The sequence below is a fragment of the Capricornis sumatraensis genome, chromosome 8 (genome assembly GCF_032405125.1).
Source record: "Capricornis sumatraensis isolate serow.1 chromosome 8, serow.2, whole genome shotgun sequence".
Taxonomy (NCBI): Eukaryota; Metazoa; Chordata; class Mammalia; order Artiodactyla; family Bovidae; genus Capricornis; species Capricornis sumatraensis.
This window is the reverse complement of record NC_091076.1, coordinates 6,717,385-6,729,487: the sequence shown is the minus strand read 5'-3', so window position 1 is coordinate 6,729,487 and position 12,103 is coordinate 6,717,385. Positions and strand designations below refer to the sequence as shown.

The 12,103-nt window shown below is 61.0% G+C and overlaps 2 protein-coding genes across 3 annotated transcripts; one reads left to right on the top strand and one right to left on the bottom strand.

Moving 5' to 3' along the window:
* Positions 1 to 253: 253 nt before the first annotated feature.
* YIF1A (Yip1 interacting factor homolog A, membrane trafficking protein) lies at positions 254 to 4,219 on the bottom strand. Of its 2 annotated transcripts, XM_068977701.1 has the most exons (8): positions 4,054 to 4,219; positions 3,163 to 3,374; positions 2,894 to 2,998; positions 2,679 to 2,757; positions 1,367 to 1,424; positions 1,042 to 1,197; positions 512 to 605; positions 254 to 418 (listed from the first exon to the last, which is right to left on the bottom strand). In XM_068977701.1, the coding sequence occupies exons 1-8, from the start codon at positions 4,082 to 4,084 to the stop codon at positions 272 to 274; spliced, it is 882 nt and encodes a 293-aa protein (XP_068833802.1). In that variant the 5' UTR covers positions 4,085 to 4,219; the 3' UTR covers positions 254 to 271. The 2 variants fall into 2 exon arrangements, with proteins under 2 accessions (XP_068833802.1, XP_068833803.1); XM_068977702.1 differs by lacking the exon at positions 1,042 to 1,197.
* A 2,534-nt stretch (positions 4,220 to 6,753) lies between these two features.
* TMEM151A (transmembrane protein 151A) lies at positions 6,754 to 10,395 on the top strand. The gene is made up of 2 exons (XM_068979190.1): positions 6,754 to 6,828; positions 9,064 to 10,395. The coding sequence occupies exons 1-2, from the start codon at positions 6,754 to 6,756 to the stop codon at positions 10,393 to 10,395; spliced, it is 1,407 nt and encodes a 468-aa protein (XP_068835291.1).
* Positions 10,396 to 12,103: the final 1,708 nt, after the last annotated feature.

Genomic DNA, 12,103 nt, shown 5'->3' with positions numbered 1-12,103 from the left:
TTCCACTTCACTTTCCCAGCCACATATAAACAACTATTTCTGTTGAAACACTTCCATCTGCCTTCCAAGGCAGTATCAAGGCCACCGACTCCAGGAAGACCTCCCTGGATCCCCCTCCTTGGAAAAAAGTGGCGGTCCCAGTCCCCTGGCCAATGCAAAGCCCGAGAAGTGTTAGCAAATCACCCCCACAAGCCCCAGAAACAGGGTCAAACAGAATCAAGGAAATCAAATCTTCAATGTATGGAAAAATCAGTGCCAGCAGGGATGGGGGTCACCGGACCAGGTGAAAAGTCAGCCAGTATATGATAAGGGGCTGAAAGGCTGCAGCTCCCAGTGTCAGGTAGAGCTGGAGACGTTGTCGGGGGGCCGGGCCCCCTATGCTGTCGGGTCCCAGGACTGCTGTTCGCAAAGAGCGCACCTGGAAGAAAGGAGAGAGCTAAAGTTGCGCCGGGAGGAGAAGGCCTGTCTGCAGCTCCGACCCCAGGCAAAGAGGGGCCAGCCTCAGACTCACAATGAAGTACATGAGCGCGGACGAAGTCCAGGCCAGCGCAACGTAGTAGCCATCGCTGCCGAAGAGCAGGCCCATGAGGACACTGAGGATCATCCTACAGGGGGCGGGGGCAGGAGGGAGGAAGAAAAGACTGGAGACCCCGAGGGTCCAGGCCTGAGACTGCCCCAGAGCCCAGCCTAGACCCCAGCTACCATCACTGGGGTCCTTTACCCCCCAGTCTGCACCCCACCCCCTGCCAGGGACCTAGACTCAGAATGAATTGGGAAGGCCAGGACTCGGTCCTCAGACCTGGATCCAAGACCCCCTTCACCACCCCAGCTCACCCTTCTCCCCGGAGCTCCCGGGTGACTCTAGCACATTCCTGAGCAACACCACCGGCTCCTGAGGAGGCTGCTGAAAACAGGCACTCCCTCTAATAGAGAAGAGCTGGGTGGGCAGAGGGGATCCAGAGTCACAGTTCGAGGCTACCAGTGGGCAGGCCAGGAACCCCAGGAAGCAGGCAGCCTCCTGCTTGGCCCACAGGTGCTCACCCCACATATTTGTAGCCGCTGTAGGCCAGCAGGTGGAAGGTACTCAGGTCGCTGCGCACGGTGGCCAGGTAGATGCCCAGGAGCAGGGCCAGCACTTCCATCACAACCCACACCAGCGCTGTGCTTGCACACAGGCCCAGCACCTCCGGGGAGAACCTGTGGCCATGTGGGGGTGAGGTGAAGGGAGTCCCGAACCAGCCGTCCTAAGGCAGGGGTGAGACTAGGGGCATGGATGGACTTGGGAGTTGGCACAGATCCCCCAGGGAGGTGGGGAGTGGAGTCAGGAGTGGGGAAATGATGGGAATCGGGATGGATTGGCACTGACCTTTTCTGAATGCCTAGTGCCATCCCAGCCAGCAGCACGTAGGTGATGAAGGCCATTGCTGCCAAGAGCCAGAGAGATGCCATCAGCCTGGTTTCCTCAACCAGAGCCCCCACACCCCATCCCCAGGTATTCAGAGCCACTGACACCCCCATACTTCCTTCCCTGAATATCCCCACATGCTTCACCTCTACCCTCAGACCCCCAGTGCCCTGCTTGGGAGGCCTTTTCCTGCTGAGCCCTCCTGTTGTATAAATGTCCTTCTCTCAGGACCTCCAAGCCCTCTCCTATACTAAGAAACTCACCAAAGCTTCCTGCTGTGTCTCAGAAACTACCTCGTGTGCCAAAGTCACCTCTGCTATTTTCACAAAAGCTAAGATGGCAGCTGCCTTTTCAAAGCAATTTAAACTCATCAGTCCTGTCTTCTGCCCTCTGATAGCCCTAAAACTGATGTACCCACAAGAGGGCATAGTGTCTGGAGTCAGGAAACTAGCTCTACCACCTGTGAGCTGTGTGTCCTCAAAGATGCTCAAACCTCTCCGAGCCTTGGCTTCAGTGTGTAAAACGGGAATGGCAGTGACTCTGAGAGGGAAATGGAATGAAGGAGGGAAGAGGAACCATGGATCTCCCAGGGCACCTGGGCTGTCTGGCTGCCCTTTTGGGAGCCAGCCCGGGCATACTCCCCTCCTCCAGCATGTCCACCAGGGGCCGTGCCTTGTGCAGGGAGAGGAGTCAGACGCGGTGTCTGCTGAACACAGTGCGGTGTGGGCGGCCTGACCCATGCCATGCGGACAGGTGGTTGTGGGAACCCAGAGGGAGTGCCCACGTCCTCAGAGGAGGGGATACTGGCGCAGGCCTTGGAGGACAAGTAGCACGGTGATAACAGCGTATATTTACTGTGTGCTTCGTGTGTGCCAAGTGCTGGCTGAGCACACACATCTCACTGAATGTCTACCACAGTTCTCTGTGGTAGGAACTGTTTTTATTCCAGCTTCTTCAGGAGCATGCAAGGAGCCCCGTGAGGTCCCATAGCTGAAAGTTGCCGAGCCAGGTCTACACCTCGGGCTCCAGGCTGGGGAGGGACATGGTCCAGGTCAGGTGGCAGGGAGGTCGCAAAGGGGACTATCCTGGGAGCACACCCAGGAAGCGGCTGGTCACCCCATTCTGTCTACCTGGTGTCTAGGGACATCACAAAAGCCACACACAAGATCACCAAGAGCAGATGCTGAACCAGCACATGAGCTTGTCTCTCCTCATTGGTGCCTCAAGGCACAAGTCCCCCCACCACATCCCCCAGCCCAGGTCAAAGACTCACTGGGGATATAGAGATCGGGGGCGTTGAGGTCTTGCCGTGGGGGCAGAGGCACATCACGACTGTACTGCACTTCCCAGTTCTGGAGGTGGCAGCAGCGGCCAGGTGAGGAGGAGCAGACAAGAGAGCAAAGGAGGGGGCTGAGATCTGGGGGCCAGGCTCTGGGGTAGGAGGCGGGAGGCAGAGGGGCCCACCAGCTCCTCTGCTAGGCAGCTCACCTGGTGTGTGTAGGGGAAGACCAGCAGCCCTAGCTTCTTAGCCACATAGGCTGTGTCCACAGCGAAAAAATACTTCAGTTTGTTCACAGACACAAAACGGTGCAGCTAGGAGGGGAGAGAGGAGGCTGTGGAAGAGCTGCACCCAGAACCTCAGGGTGCTCCTCTGTCTGCTCCTTCCCTGAAGGCTGCTGTGCGGATTAGGTGGGATCCCGTGATGCCCCAGCCCTGGCCAGAAATCCTGCCACCCTTGCCCTGGGGGTGGGCCACACCTCCTTGTTCATCATGTCCTTCCCATGGGATGCGATGGAGCTGCCATAGGCCATAGCCATGTTGGCCATTGGGTCCCCAAGCAAGTGGTTGACATTGAAGGCCACGTCGGCTCCTGGGGCTGGGTAGCCCCCCGGCTGGCTGGAGTAACCACCGCTTGTGTCATCGAAGAGGGGAGGGGGATCCGGAGCTGCCCGGGCCCTGTGCTTGGAGCCTGTGGGTTTGCAGGTGACAGGAATACCAAGCATAAGCCCAAACCACCGCCCCTTCCCCAGGCTGGACAGTCCTGTATGGGTCTTGGGAGCACCAAGCAATCAGTGAGGGACACTAGCTGGATGAGGAGTAACTAATCCAGAAAGAACTGTGAGGAGGGATTCTTTCTGGAGGTGCTAAATGTGGGGAAAGAAAGAACTGAGGCAGCCCCTGGAAGTGGTTGCCCGCCTGAAGGTTCCTGGGGGCCTCCTCAAGGGAACTGATCTCTGAACTGAATCTTGGAGGCTGAATTTGCTAGGTGAAGACAACTGGGAGGACATCCCCGCCTTGAACAAGGGTGGAAAAGGCGACGGCTGGGTAACGCGGAGGCCCTAGGAACTGGTGAGGAATCCTACCAGAGTCATGGCTGGGAAGGGAAGTTTGGGAGGCAGACCCCATTCATGCCCGAGTCGGGCACGGGAGGTCCCAACAGTGCTATCATCGCCCGATCTGATCTCGGGTTTGGGCAGAGGGCGAAGTCCGGGACGCGTGGCCGAGCTTCACGGGGCAGGAATCCGAATGACATTCGCCGCCCTGGGCAGCAGTCACGGCTGCCCCTCTCCCTCAGGGTGAGCGGGCCGCGCCGCCGACCGTCCTCGGGCGGGTCGGCCCGCGCCCCGCCCGCCCCGCGCCCCACGCACCGTGGGCTCCGTAGCCCGAGTGATAAGCCATGGCCCCGATGGTCGCTCTCTCCGAGGGCCCGCTGAGTCGCCTCGTGGTACGAATACTAGCGAGGCAGCTGCTCCGTTCCTTGGACACCGATCGAAGTTACCGAGAAGCCCGACACGTCCCCGAACTGTCCGACGACAGCAGCCATGTCGGGTGCGTCATCCCCTGCTGCCTGCCATTGGCTCCTCCGCAGCGCTGGCTCGCCCCTCCCCTCTCCCAATTGGCTGCTGGCGCGCCCTCGCCGAAGCGGATTCGGCAGTAATCAACTTCCGGGAGAGATAGGCGGAGCTATTGGAGCCTCTCTCTGATTGGATAGTGGGTTTATTAGTTCGCGGCAGAGCAGCCAATAGATGGGCTAAAGGTATAATTATTTCCGCGCCTGCGCAGTGGGGCAGTTGACGGTCGGCCTGCCACGACTACAACAGGCGGAGGTTGGAGTCCGGGAAGGAAGCTTCACTCGTGAGACGTACTCCAAGAGGGACTGGGACGGTGGAACTGTGATCAAGCCCTGTCCCTCGGGCTTTTGCCTCTCCTTCTCACCGTTAGCTTTCCTTCCGTGTCCTCCATTCTACTCCCAGTACTGACTCCAGGAGAGGTGGAGGTGAGGGGTGCACGGGGAGGCGCTGTTGGTAGGAACTGGGGCTGAGCAGTGACCGTAGGGCCTAGCGAGCTCTGGGATTCTGACTCCTCCTCCCGCCTCCCACCCGTCCTTTCCGCGCGGGTGCTGTCCGTCGTCTAGTGCTGAAATTCCCTACCGCTACTGCTGCCATCCTGCAGACCCCCAGGGGCCTGGTGCTCGGAGGGCCCGGGTTCTACACACACACAAGCACATATACACACACGGGGTAGACACACACACACCATACAGACACACAAACCCATTACACCGGCCTGGGTTCTCGACACACACACACATACACACACACACCCATTGCACCTATTGAAAACCGAGGTCCGGGTCTGAAGTCCCAGAAATTGGGTGGTAATAGTTGGAATAGGATCCTACACTAGGTTCGTCCCATCGACTCTCCCGTGGTCCAGAAGATGTCAGTGGAGGTGTGCTGGTTCGTCTCCAGAAGCTGCAGTTGAAACTCCTGAGTCATTCTCACCCCTGCAGTCATCTCGAAGTGAGACCCCCAAGCTTCACTCATGACCTCAGGGACTCCTTTCTCCTGAAGACAGTCTTCAGGGGTCTCCCTTCTCACAGACTTCCAGCCACCACTTCTTCAAAGGAAGATCAGGGCCACTTTGACCTGCCTCTAGTTAGCTGCCCAGTGTCCAGTTACACCAGGTGGCCTTCCTGCTCTCCAAACTCAATCCATGTGGTCCAGTCACAGTGCCTTTGCCCAGAAGTCCCCTCCACCTGGTGTGTCCTTACCCTTCACATCCACCTGTCCCAAACCTAATTATCCTTTAAGAATCAGTTCAACGTGTGCCTCTCAGAGAGACAAAGTGAAGAGTCCTGACCTGGCTTGGAATGGATGCTGGAGGCCAGGCTCCAGGCTCCCTCTGGCTGCAGTAGTTTGCCCTGGATGTAAATATCATGAGAATAGGACCTGTGTCATTCTCCACTTCTACACTTGTCTTCACAATGCTTATGAATTCTTCACAGTACTTGCATATAGATGACACCAATAAACATGTGCACCCAATAAATAAAAAAATAAATGGATGAAATTCTGATTCAGTCCTTTCCTCTCTATCACTTCAGTTACTAACTTCATCTTTAAATGTGTAGGGGTATTGAACAGGATGATCTTTGAGTTACTGTTTGGAAAAAAAAAAATCACAAAACAAAATCCACCCAGCATTGCAGCTCCCTATGTCCTACCCACTGATTGTCTACCTTGGGGCCTAGGCTGTGACTCAGGGTCAGATGTGAAGATCTGAGGCCTCTGAGGGTCAGGGAGTGGCACTGGGGCCACCAGTACCTGGGAGGGGGGTCCTCTCGTGCAGGATAAATCCCACGTTCCTGTTCCACATGATGAATGTGCCTTGAATCCAACACCTTCCTGTACCCATTTCACAGGTGGGAAAACTGAGGTTGGGGTGGAGGGTGCCAACTCAAGGACACAAAGCCTAGGGTGTCCTGGCTTCCTGCTTGCCTACTTCAAGTACAGCCCAGCGCCTCTGTCCAGCTAATAAGGCTCACAACAGCATTCAGGTCTGTAACTGCCCCTTGTACCACCGCCACAAGCGAGGCTTCAGAGATGGGATCTGAGTGGGCTTAGACCTGGGCCTACTCCTCAGAGATAGGACCCTGCCGGCACCCACCCACCTACCCACCCTCGAGATTCTATTTACAGCGTGGGTAACTCAGGCTCCAGAAAGCAAGGACTCATCCAAGGTCGCAAGCGAGAGCGCGGCAGGAGGGGAACCCAGGCGTCCGTCCGCCGAGCTTGGGCTTCTCGGGGGCGGGGGCAATGCCCGCGGTGCCAGGCGCTGCCGGCGGCGCCGCGGGTGCCGTGGGGGCGGGGTCAGAGGAGGGCGGGGCGCCGGGCACCTCGGCCGCCAACGCCGCCGCCACTGCCGCCGCCGCGCTCGAGCTCCGCGCACTCCCTCCGCGGCCGCTGAGCCGAGCGGACGCCCTCCGGGGCCACGCCGCAGTCCTCCGCGCTCCCCCCTATCATGCCCCGGGCCCGGGCGGGGGCCGCCCAAGCAGCCAGGACACCATGCCCGAGGACGGCGGTGGCGACAGCGGGGACGTGCCCGAGATCACCCCGGACGGCGAGCCGCTGCGGGAGGAGGTACCGGCGCCGGGTGATGGGGGACCGGAGCTGGGGCTGCAGAGGGGAGAGGGCGAGAAGAGCCCGGGCGACCCCCAAAGCGGGGCCTGCGGAGGGAAGTCCGGAGCCCTTATGGTCAATGACGTCATTGGGGTAATCTGCATCCTGCGAGGGGTCTCGGGGCCTAGGGGCCCGCGTGGGGGTCGGGGTGGGGCAGCTGGGAAGGGATATGGGGAACAACTCCCGCCCCCGACGCCCCCTCATCCAGCCTCGCCCTCCTGTGACGTCAGCACCGGGCCCCTGCGCCTCCCCATTCTGCAGCGCTGTCCGTCTTCCCCAGAGCCCCCGGGTCAGGCCCCCGGCCCGGCTGCCCGGCCGTTCATGAGGTGCCCGGGGCGGAGCCTGCAATGCAGCGGCAGTAGCAGGGACTGGGGGGGGGGGGGGCAGGGAGCAAAGGGAAGAGGGGAGAGGAAGGGAGGTGGCCTCTGGGTACCCCTTCTCCCTCTCCCAGAGGTGAGGACCCAGGGCCCATCCTGCTGGTTGGGACCCTCAGAACGGCCCCTCCTCAGTCCTAAGGAGGAAGAGGATCTGCAGGGGTGCGGGGCCCAGTGTGGGGTGTCCGGGTGATAGGCGATGAGTGGATCTATGTGTGTGTTTGGGTGAATGTAGGATGCTTGTGGGTGTGTGGATGTCAGTGGGTGCTCCCCACACCTTGAATGGGACATCTGTGCCCTATAGTCAGGTGAGGGACCGGGGCCCCCATGGCTTGGGTGAAGTGCTAATGAGTGAGTGTGTGTGAGCGCAGCTCTGTTGTGGGTGGGTCTGTAGGGTGTGGGTGTCAGGTTGCAGTAGGGGTAGAGATGGGGGATGTGCACTATGACAGGTAAGGTGTGTCCCTGGGTTTCAGTGAGTGTATAACATGTATGTGCCTCTGTGTGTCCTGCGGTGGGTGGGCCCTGGGCCGGCGGGGCGGGAGGCAGGTGCACACACACCTTGGCACCATGTCACCATGAGGAAGGAGGTTGTACCCTGGGCACTGGTGAGGGCTGGTGTTTGTCAGATAAACAGGCAGTGATCACATTCCTGGTGGGTGGATTCTTTGATGAACTTGGGGTGGGGTGGCGTGGAGTGAATTCTGGGGGTGGATGAGGGTATGTGCACCTGACTGCCCCTGCAGGTCGGGGTGGGGGGTGGCACCTGTGGTGGGCTGGGGACAGTTCCTCTCCTCTTGGGTCTCTCGGGGCCTGGTGGGACTGTGGCGGACACAGTGGCCCCTTAAGCCCACCTATGCTGTTTTCTCTTCCTTCTTCCCCTTTTCACCCCTTCTCTCCTCCCTCTTTTCTCTCCCTGGGCATCTGGGGATAAAGTGGGGGCCAGGCTGGAAGCTCTGCCAGGGAGGGTGTGCCTGAGTCCCTGGGCCAGGGAGTGGTCCCTGCTGCCCTGCACTGTGTCCAGCCCCCTCCCTCAGCGCAGATGGGGAGTGGAGGATGGCGCTCCGTCTGCTCCCCTCCCTCCAGACTCACACCTCTCTCTTCCTCTTTCTCATTTACTTAAAAGCCTCTCCCAAGTCTCCTGCCATCCCTAGTTAGACCAATGGACCAGAGGGATTGCAGAGTAATGGGAATAATATTTATTCTATTGGCCAGACTCTATGCTAAGATCTCCACACATAGGATCTCCTTGACTTGTCACAACCCCAGTTGACTGTAAACAATCCCAGTTTACAGATGAGGAAACTGAGGTCCAAAGAGGATGAGGGGACTAGCCAAGTCATACAGTCAGTGGTGGAGCCAGCACCCAATCCCGGCCACCTAAGGCTGCCCCTAGGCTCTCCACTCCTAGGACCCCCTGCCACCCTGGCTCCCCACACCCCCAGGTCCAGGAATCAGTGCCCAGAGAGGGCAGGGATATGGCTGCAATCACACAGCAAATCGGGAGTGAAGTCAGGACCAGAAGGCAGTTTCCTCAACAGCCAGTCGTTGAGGGGCTGGGGTATCCTTCCCTCTGGTGGCAGAGATGAATCTGTTTTCTCCTACATGCGCCTGACTGAGTGGAGACAGGGCACTGTGGAGGCCAGGCTCAGGGCACATAGTTGGAGACCTGCGGCTCTGCTGTGAGTTGGGTAGAGGGGTGAGGCCAGGAGCAAGCCCCTCCATCCCTCAGAGCCTCAGTTTCCTCCTCTGGAAAGTGGGGAGCGAAGCCCCACCCCCTTCACGGGGCTGACCCAGGCCTCCCCTCTCATTGCCCCTTCTGCAGCAGCGGCCCCTGAAGCAGTCCCTGGGAAGCTCTCTGTGCCGCGAGTCGCACTGGAAGTGCCTGCTTCTCACCCTGCTCATCCACGCCTGCGGCGCCGTGGTGGCCTGGTGCCGCCTGGCCACGGTGCCTCGGCTGGTCCTGGGGCCAGAGGCCGCCCTGGCCCGCGGAGGCGGGGGGCCACCGCCCACCTACCCGGCCAGCCCCTGCTCCGACGGCTACCTGTACATCCCCCTGGCCTTCGTCTCCCTCCTCTACCTCCTCTACCTGGCCGAGTGCTGGCACTGTCACGTGCGGTCCTGCCAGGCGCCGCGCACCGACGCCAGCACCGTGCTCGCCCTGATCCGCCGGCTGCAGCAGGCGCCGCCCTGCGTCTGGTGGAAGGCCACCAGCTACCACTACGTGCGGCGCACCCGCCAGATCACCCGCTACCGCAACGGCGACGCCTACACCACCACGCAGGTCTACCACGAGAGGGCCGACAGCCGCACGGCGCGGGGCGAGTTCGACTACTCGGCGCACGGCGTCCGCGACGTCTCCAAGGAGCTCGTGGGCCTGGCCGACCACGCGGCCACGCGGCTGCGCTTCACCAAGTGCTTCAGCTTCGGCAGCGCCGAGGCCGAGGCCTCGTACCTCACCCAGCGGGCCCGCTTCTTCAGCGCCAACGAGGGCCTGGACGACTACCTGGAGGCCCGCGAGGGCATGCACCTGAAGGACGTGGACTTCCGCGAGTCCCTCATGGTGTTCGCCGACCCGCGCAGCCCGCCCTGGTACGCGCGCGCCTGGGTCTTCTGGCTGGTGTCGGCGGCCACGCTGTCCTGGCCGCTGCGCGTGGTGGCGGCCTACGGCACGGCCCACGTCCACTACCAGGTGGAGAAGCTCTTCGGCGCCAGCTCGCCCCCGCCCGGCGCCGTGCCCAGTGGGCCCCCGCTCTCCCGAGTGGCCACGGTGGACTTCACCGAGCTCGAGTGGCACATCTGCTCCAACCGGCAGCTGGTGCCCAGCTACTCGGAGGCCGTGGTCATGGGCGCCGGCTCGGGCGCCTACCTCCGAGGCTGCCAGCGCTGCCGCCGCTCCGTCAGCAGCAACTCGCTGCCGCCCGCCCGGCCCAGCGGGCCCCGCCTGCCTTTCAGCCGCAGCCGCCTCTCGCTGGGAGCCGGGGGTCGGGCCACGCCGGGGGTCTTCCGAAGCCTGAGCGGGGGGCCGCTGGGGCGCCGGGGGGAGGACACAGAGCCCCTGGAAAGCCCACCGTGCTATGAGGACGCCCTTTACTTCCCGGTGCTCATCGTCCACGGTGACAGCGGCTGCCAGGGGGACGGCCAGGGTGCTCTCTGAGACCCACGTGGCCCCCAGACTGGCCCTCTCCCCACCATCCCACCCCAGGGGCTTCCATGCCTGAGTGATTGCTGTCCAAAACAGGAGGGAAACCAGACCAGCACACGAGGGGTGGGGGTGGGGGTGGAGCCCTTAGACTAAGCGTGCAGTGACCCCTGGTCATCTGGAGGGCAAAGGGACACCCCCGCAGTTGAGTCTAGGAACTGTTCCAGCATGGCTCCCCTCCACCGCCACCACCACCACCATGTCCCACCCCCTGCGATGGCAGGTGATCTAGCTTGGGGGACCTCCCAGGCTGGGCAGGAAAGGAAGTTTCCAGAAAACCTGGGCTGGGGGAGGAGTCCTGGGGACAGCAGTTGCCCGCTGCAGAGGGCTGGCTGCCTATGGACCCTTCTCGGCACGGTGGAGGCCGCGTTGGGGGCCCTCAAGCAACCCAGAAGCACAAATTGGTGGTTTGGGGCCACGCCCAGCTGGGCTGGCATCCACGAACCTGGAGAGTTGGCTATGGCAGCACCGCGGCCTCGGCCCCGCTCCCCACCCAGGGTCCCCGTCCTCCTCCCCTGCCAGGCCTCTGCTCAGGGCCAGCCCCTGATCAGACCCTGCAGCCCGGCCCCTCTACCGGGAGCCTGGTTCTTGGAGCACAACCGTGTCCCACTCACCCCACCCCCTGCTTTCCCTGGTGCACCCTTCCCCCGCACCCAGTCGCCTCTATAACCCGGGGTTCCTTCTCAGGGCCCCCCCTCGAGTCCGCTTTCCCTAGTCTCTGCTCCTGGCCCCTGACATCCGTGTCCACCTCTCAGCCACGCGCACACCTCTCATCGCCCCCTGACTTCTCTGCTCTTCACCTTCCTGATGACACACGGGGCTCAGGGCCACAGGGCATCCGAGGGGTCTCAGCCCTGACCACAGCCTCTTGGACGATGCCCTTGCTCTGCCAGGGAGGCCCCTGCTTCCTCCATCACTGGGGCCTGGCCCAGGGGACACTGTCCCTCCCCCAGGGAGGCGAGAGTAGTCCCTTCCCTTCCAACTGGGGCTTCCACCCCCTCTCAGGAGCCGGTGGGGGAGGGAGAAGGCAGAGAAGATGCAGATAAAATAAAAGGTATGAAATGGAATGTCTTCTCTCGTGCATTTCTTGGTGGTGGGTTCGAGGCCACCACAACAAACACAGTGGGCCTGGCAGGGTCTGGGGGGTGGCAGTGGTGTGCCAGGGGTGGGGTGGCTGCAGCACCACCAGGAGAGGGTGAGCTCCCCGCCCAGGCTGGAGCCTCTGAGATTCAGGTTTGAGTTGCTCTGAGTAGCTGACTCCAATCTACTGGCATCTGGGTCATTTCCAAGGGACTATCCAAGTGGCCCCTCTTTCAGCCCAGCAGGGGTTTCCATTCTGCTGCTGGGTGTGCTGAAGACTAAGGGAGGGGTGCTGTGCTTAGTTGCTCAGTCGTGTCCGACTGTTTGTGACCCCATGGACTGGAGCCCACCAGGCTCCTCTGTCCATGGGATTCTCCAGGCAAGCATACTGCAGGGTTGCCATACCCTCCTTCAGGGGATTTTCCCGACTCAGGGATTGGATCGGCATCTCTTATGTCTCCTGCATTGGCAGGCAGCTTCTTTACCACTAGCGCCACCTGGGAAGCCCAAGGGATGGGTGACTGGTCCCCGAAGTGGGAAGAGAGAGGTATGGTCTGTGGCACAAACTCAGTTCCCCGAATGG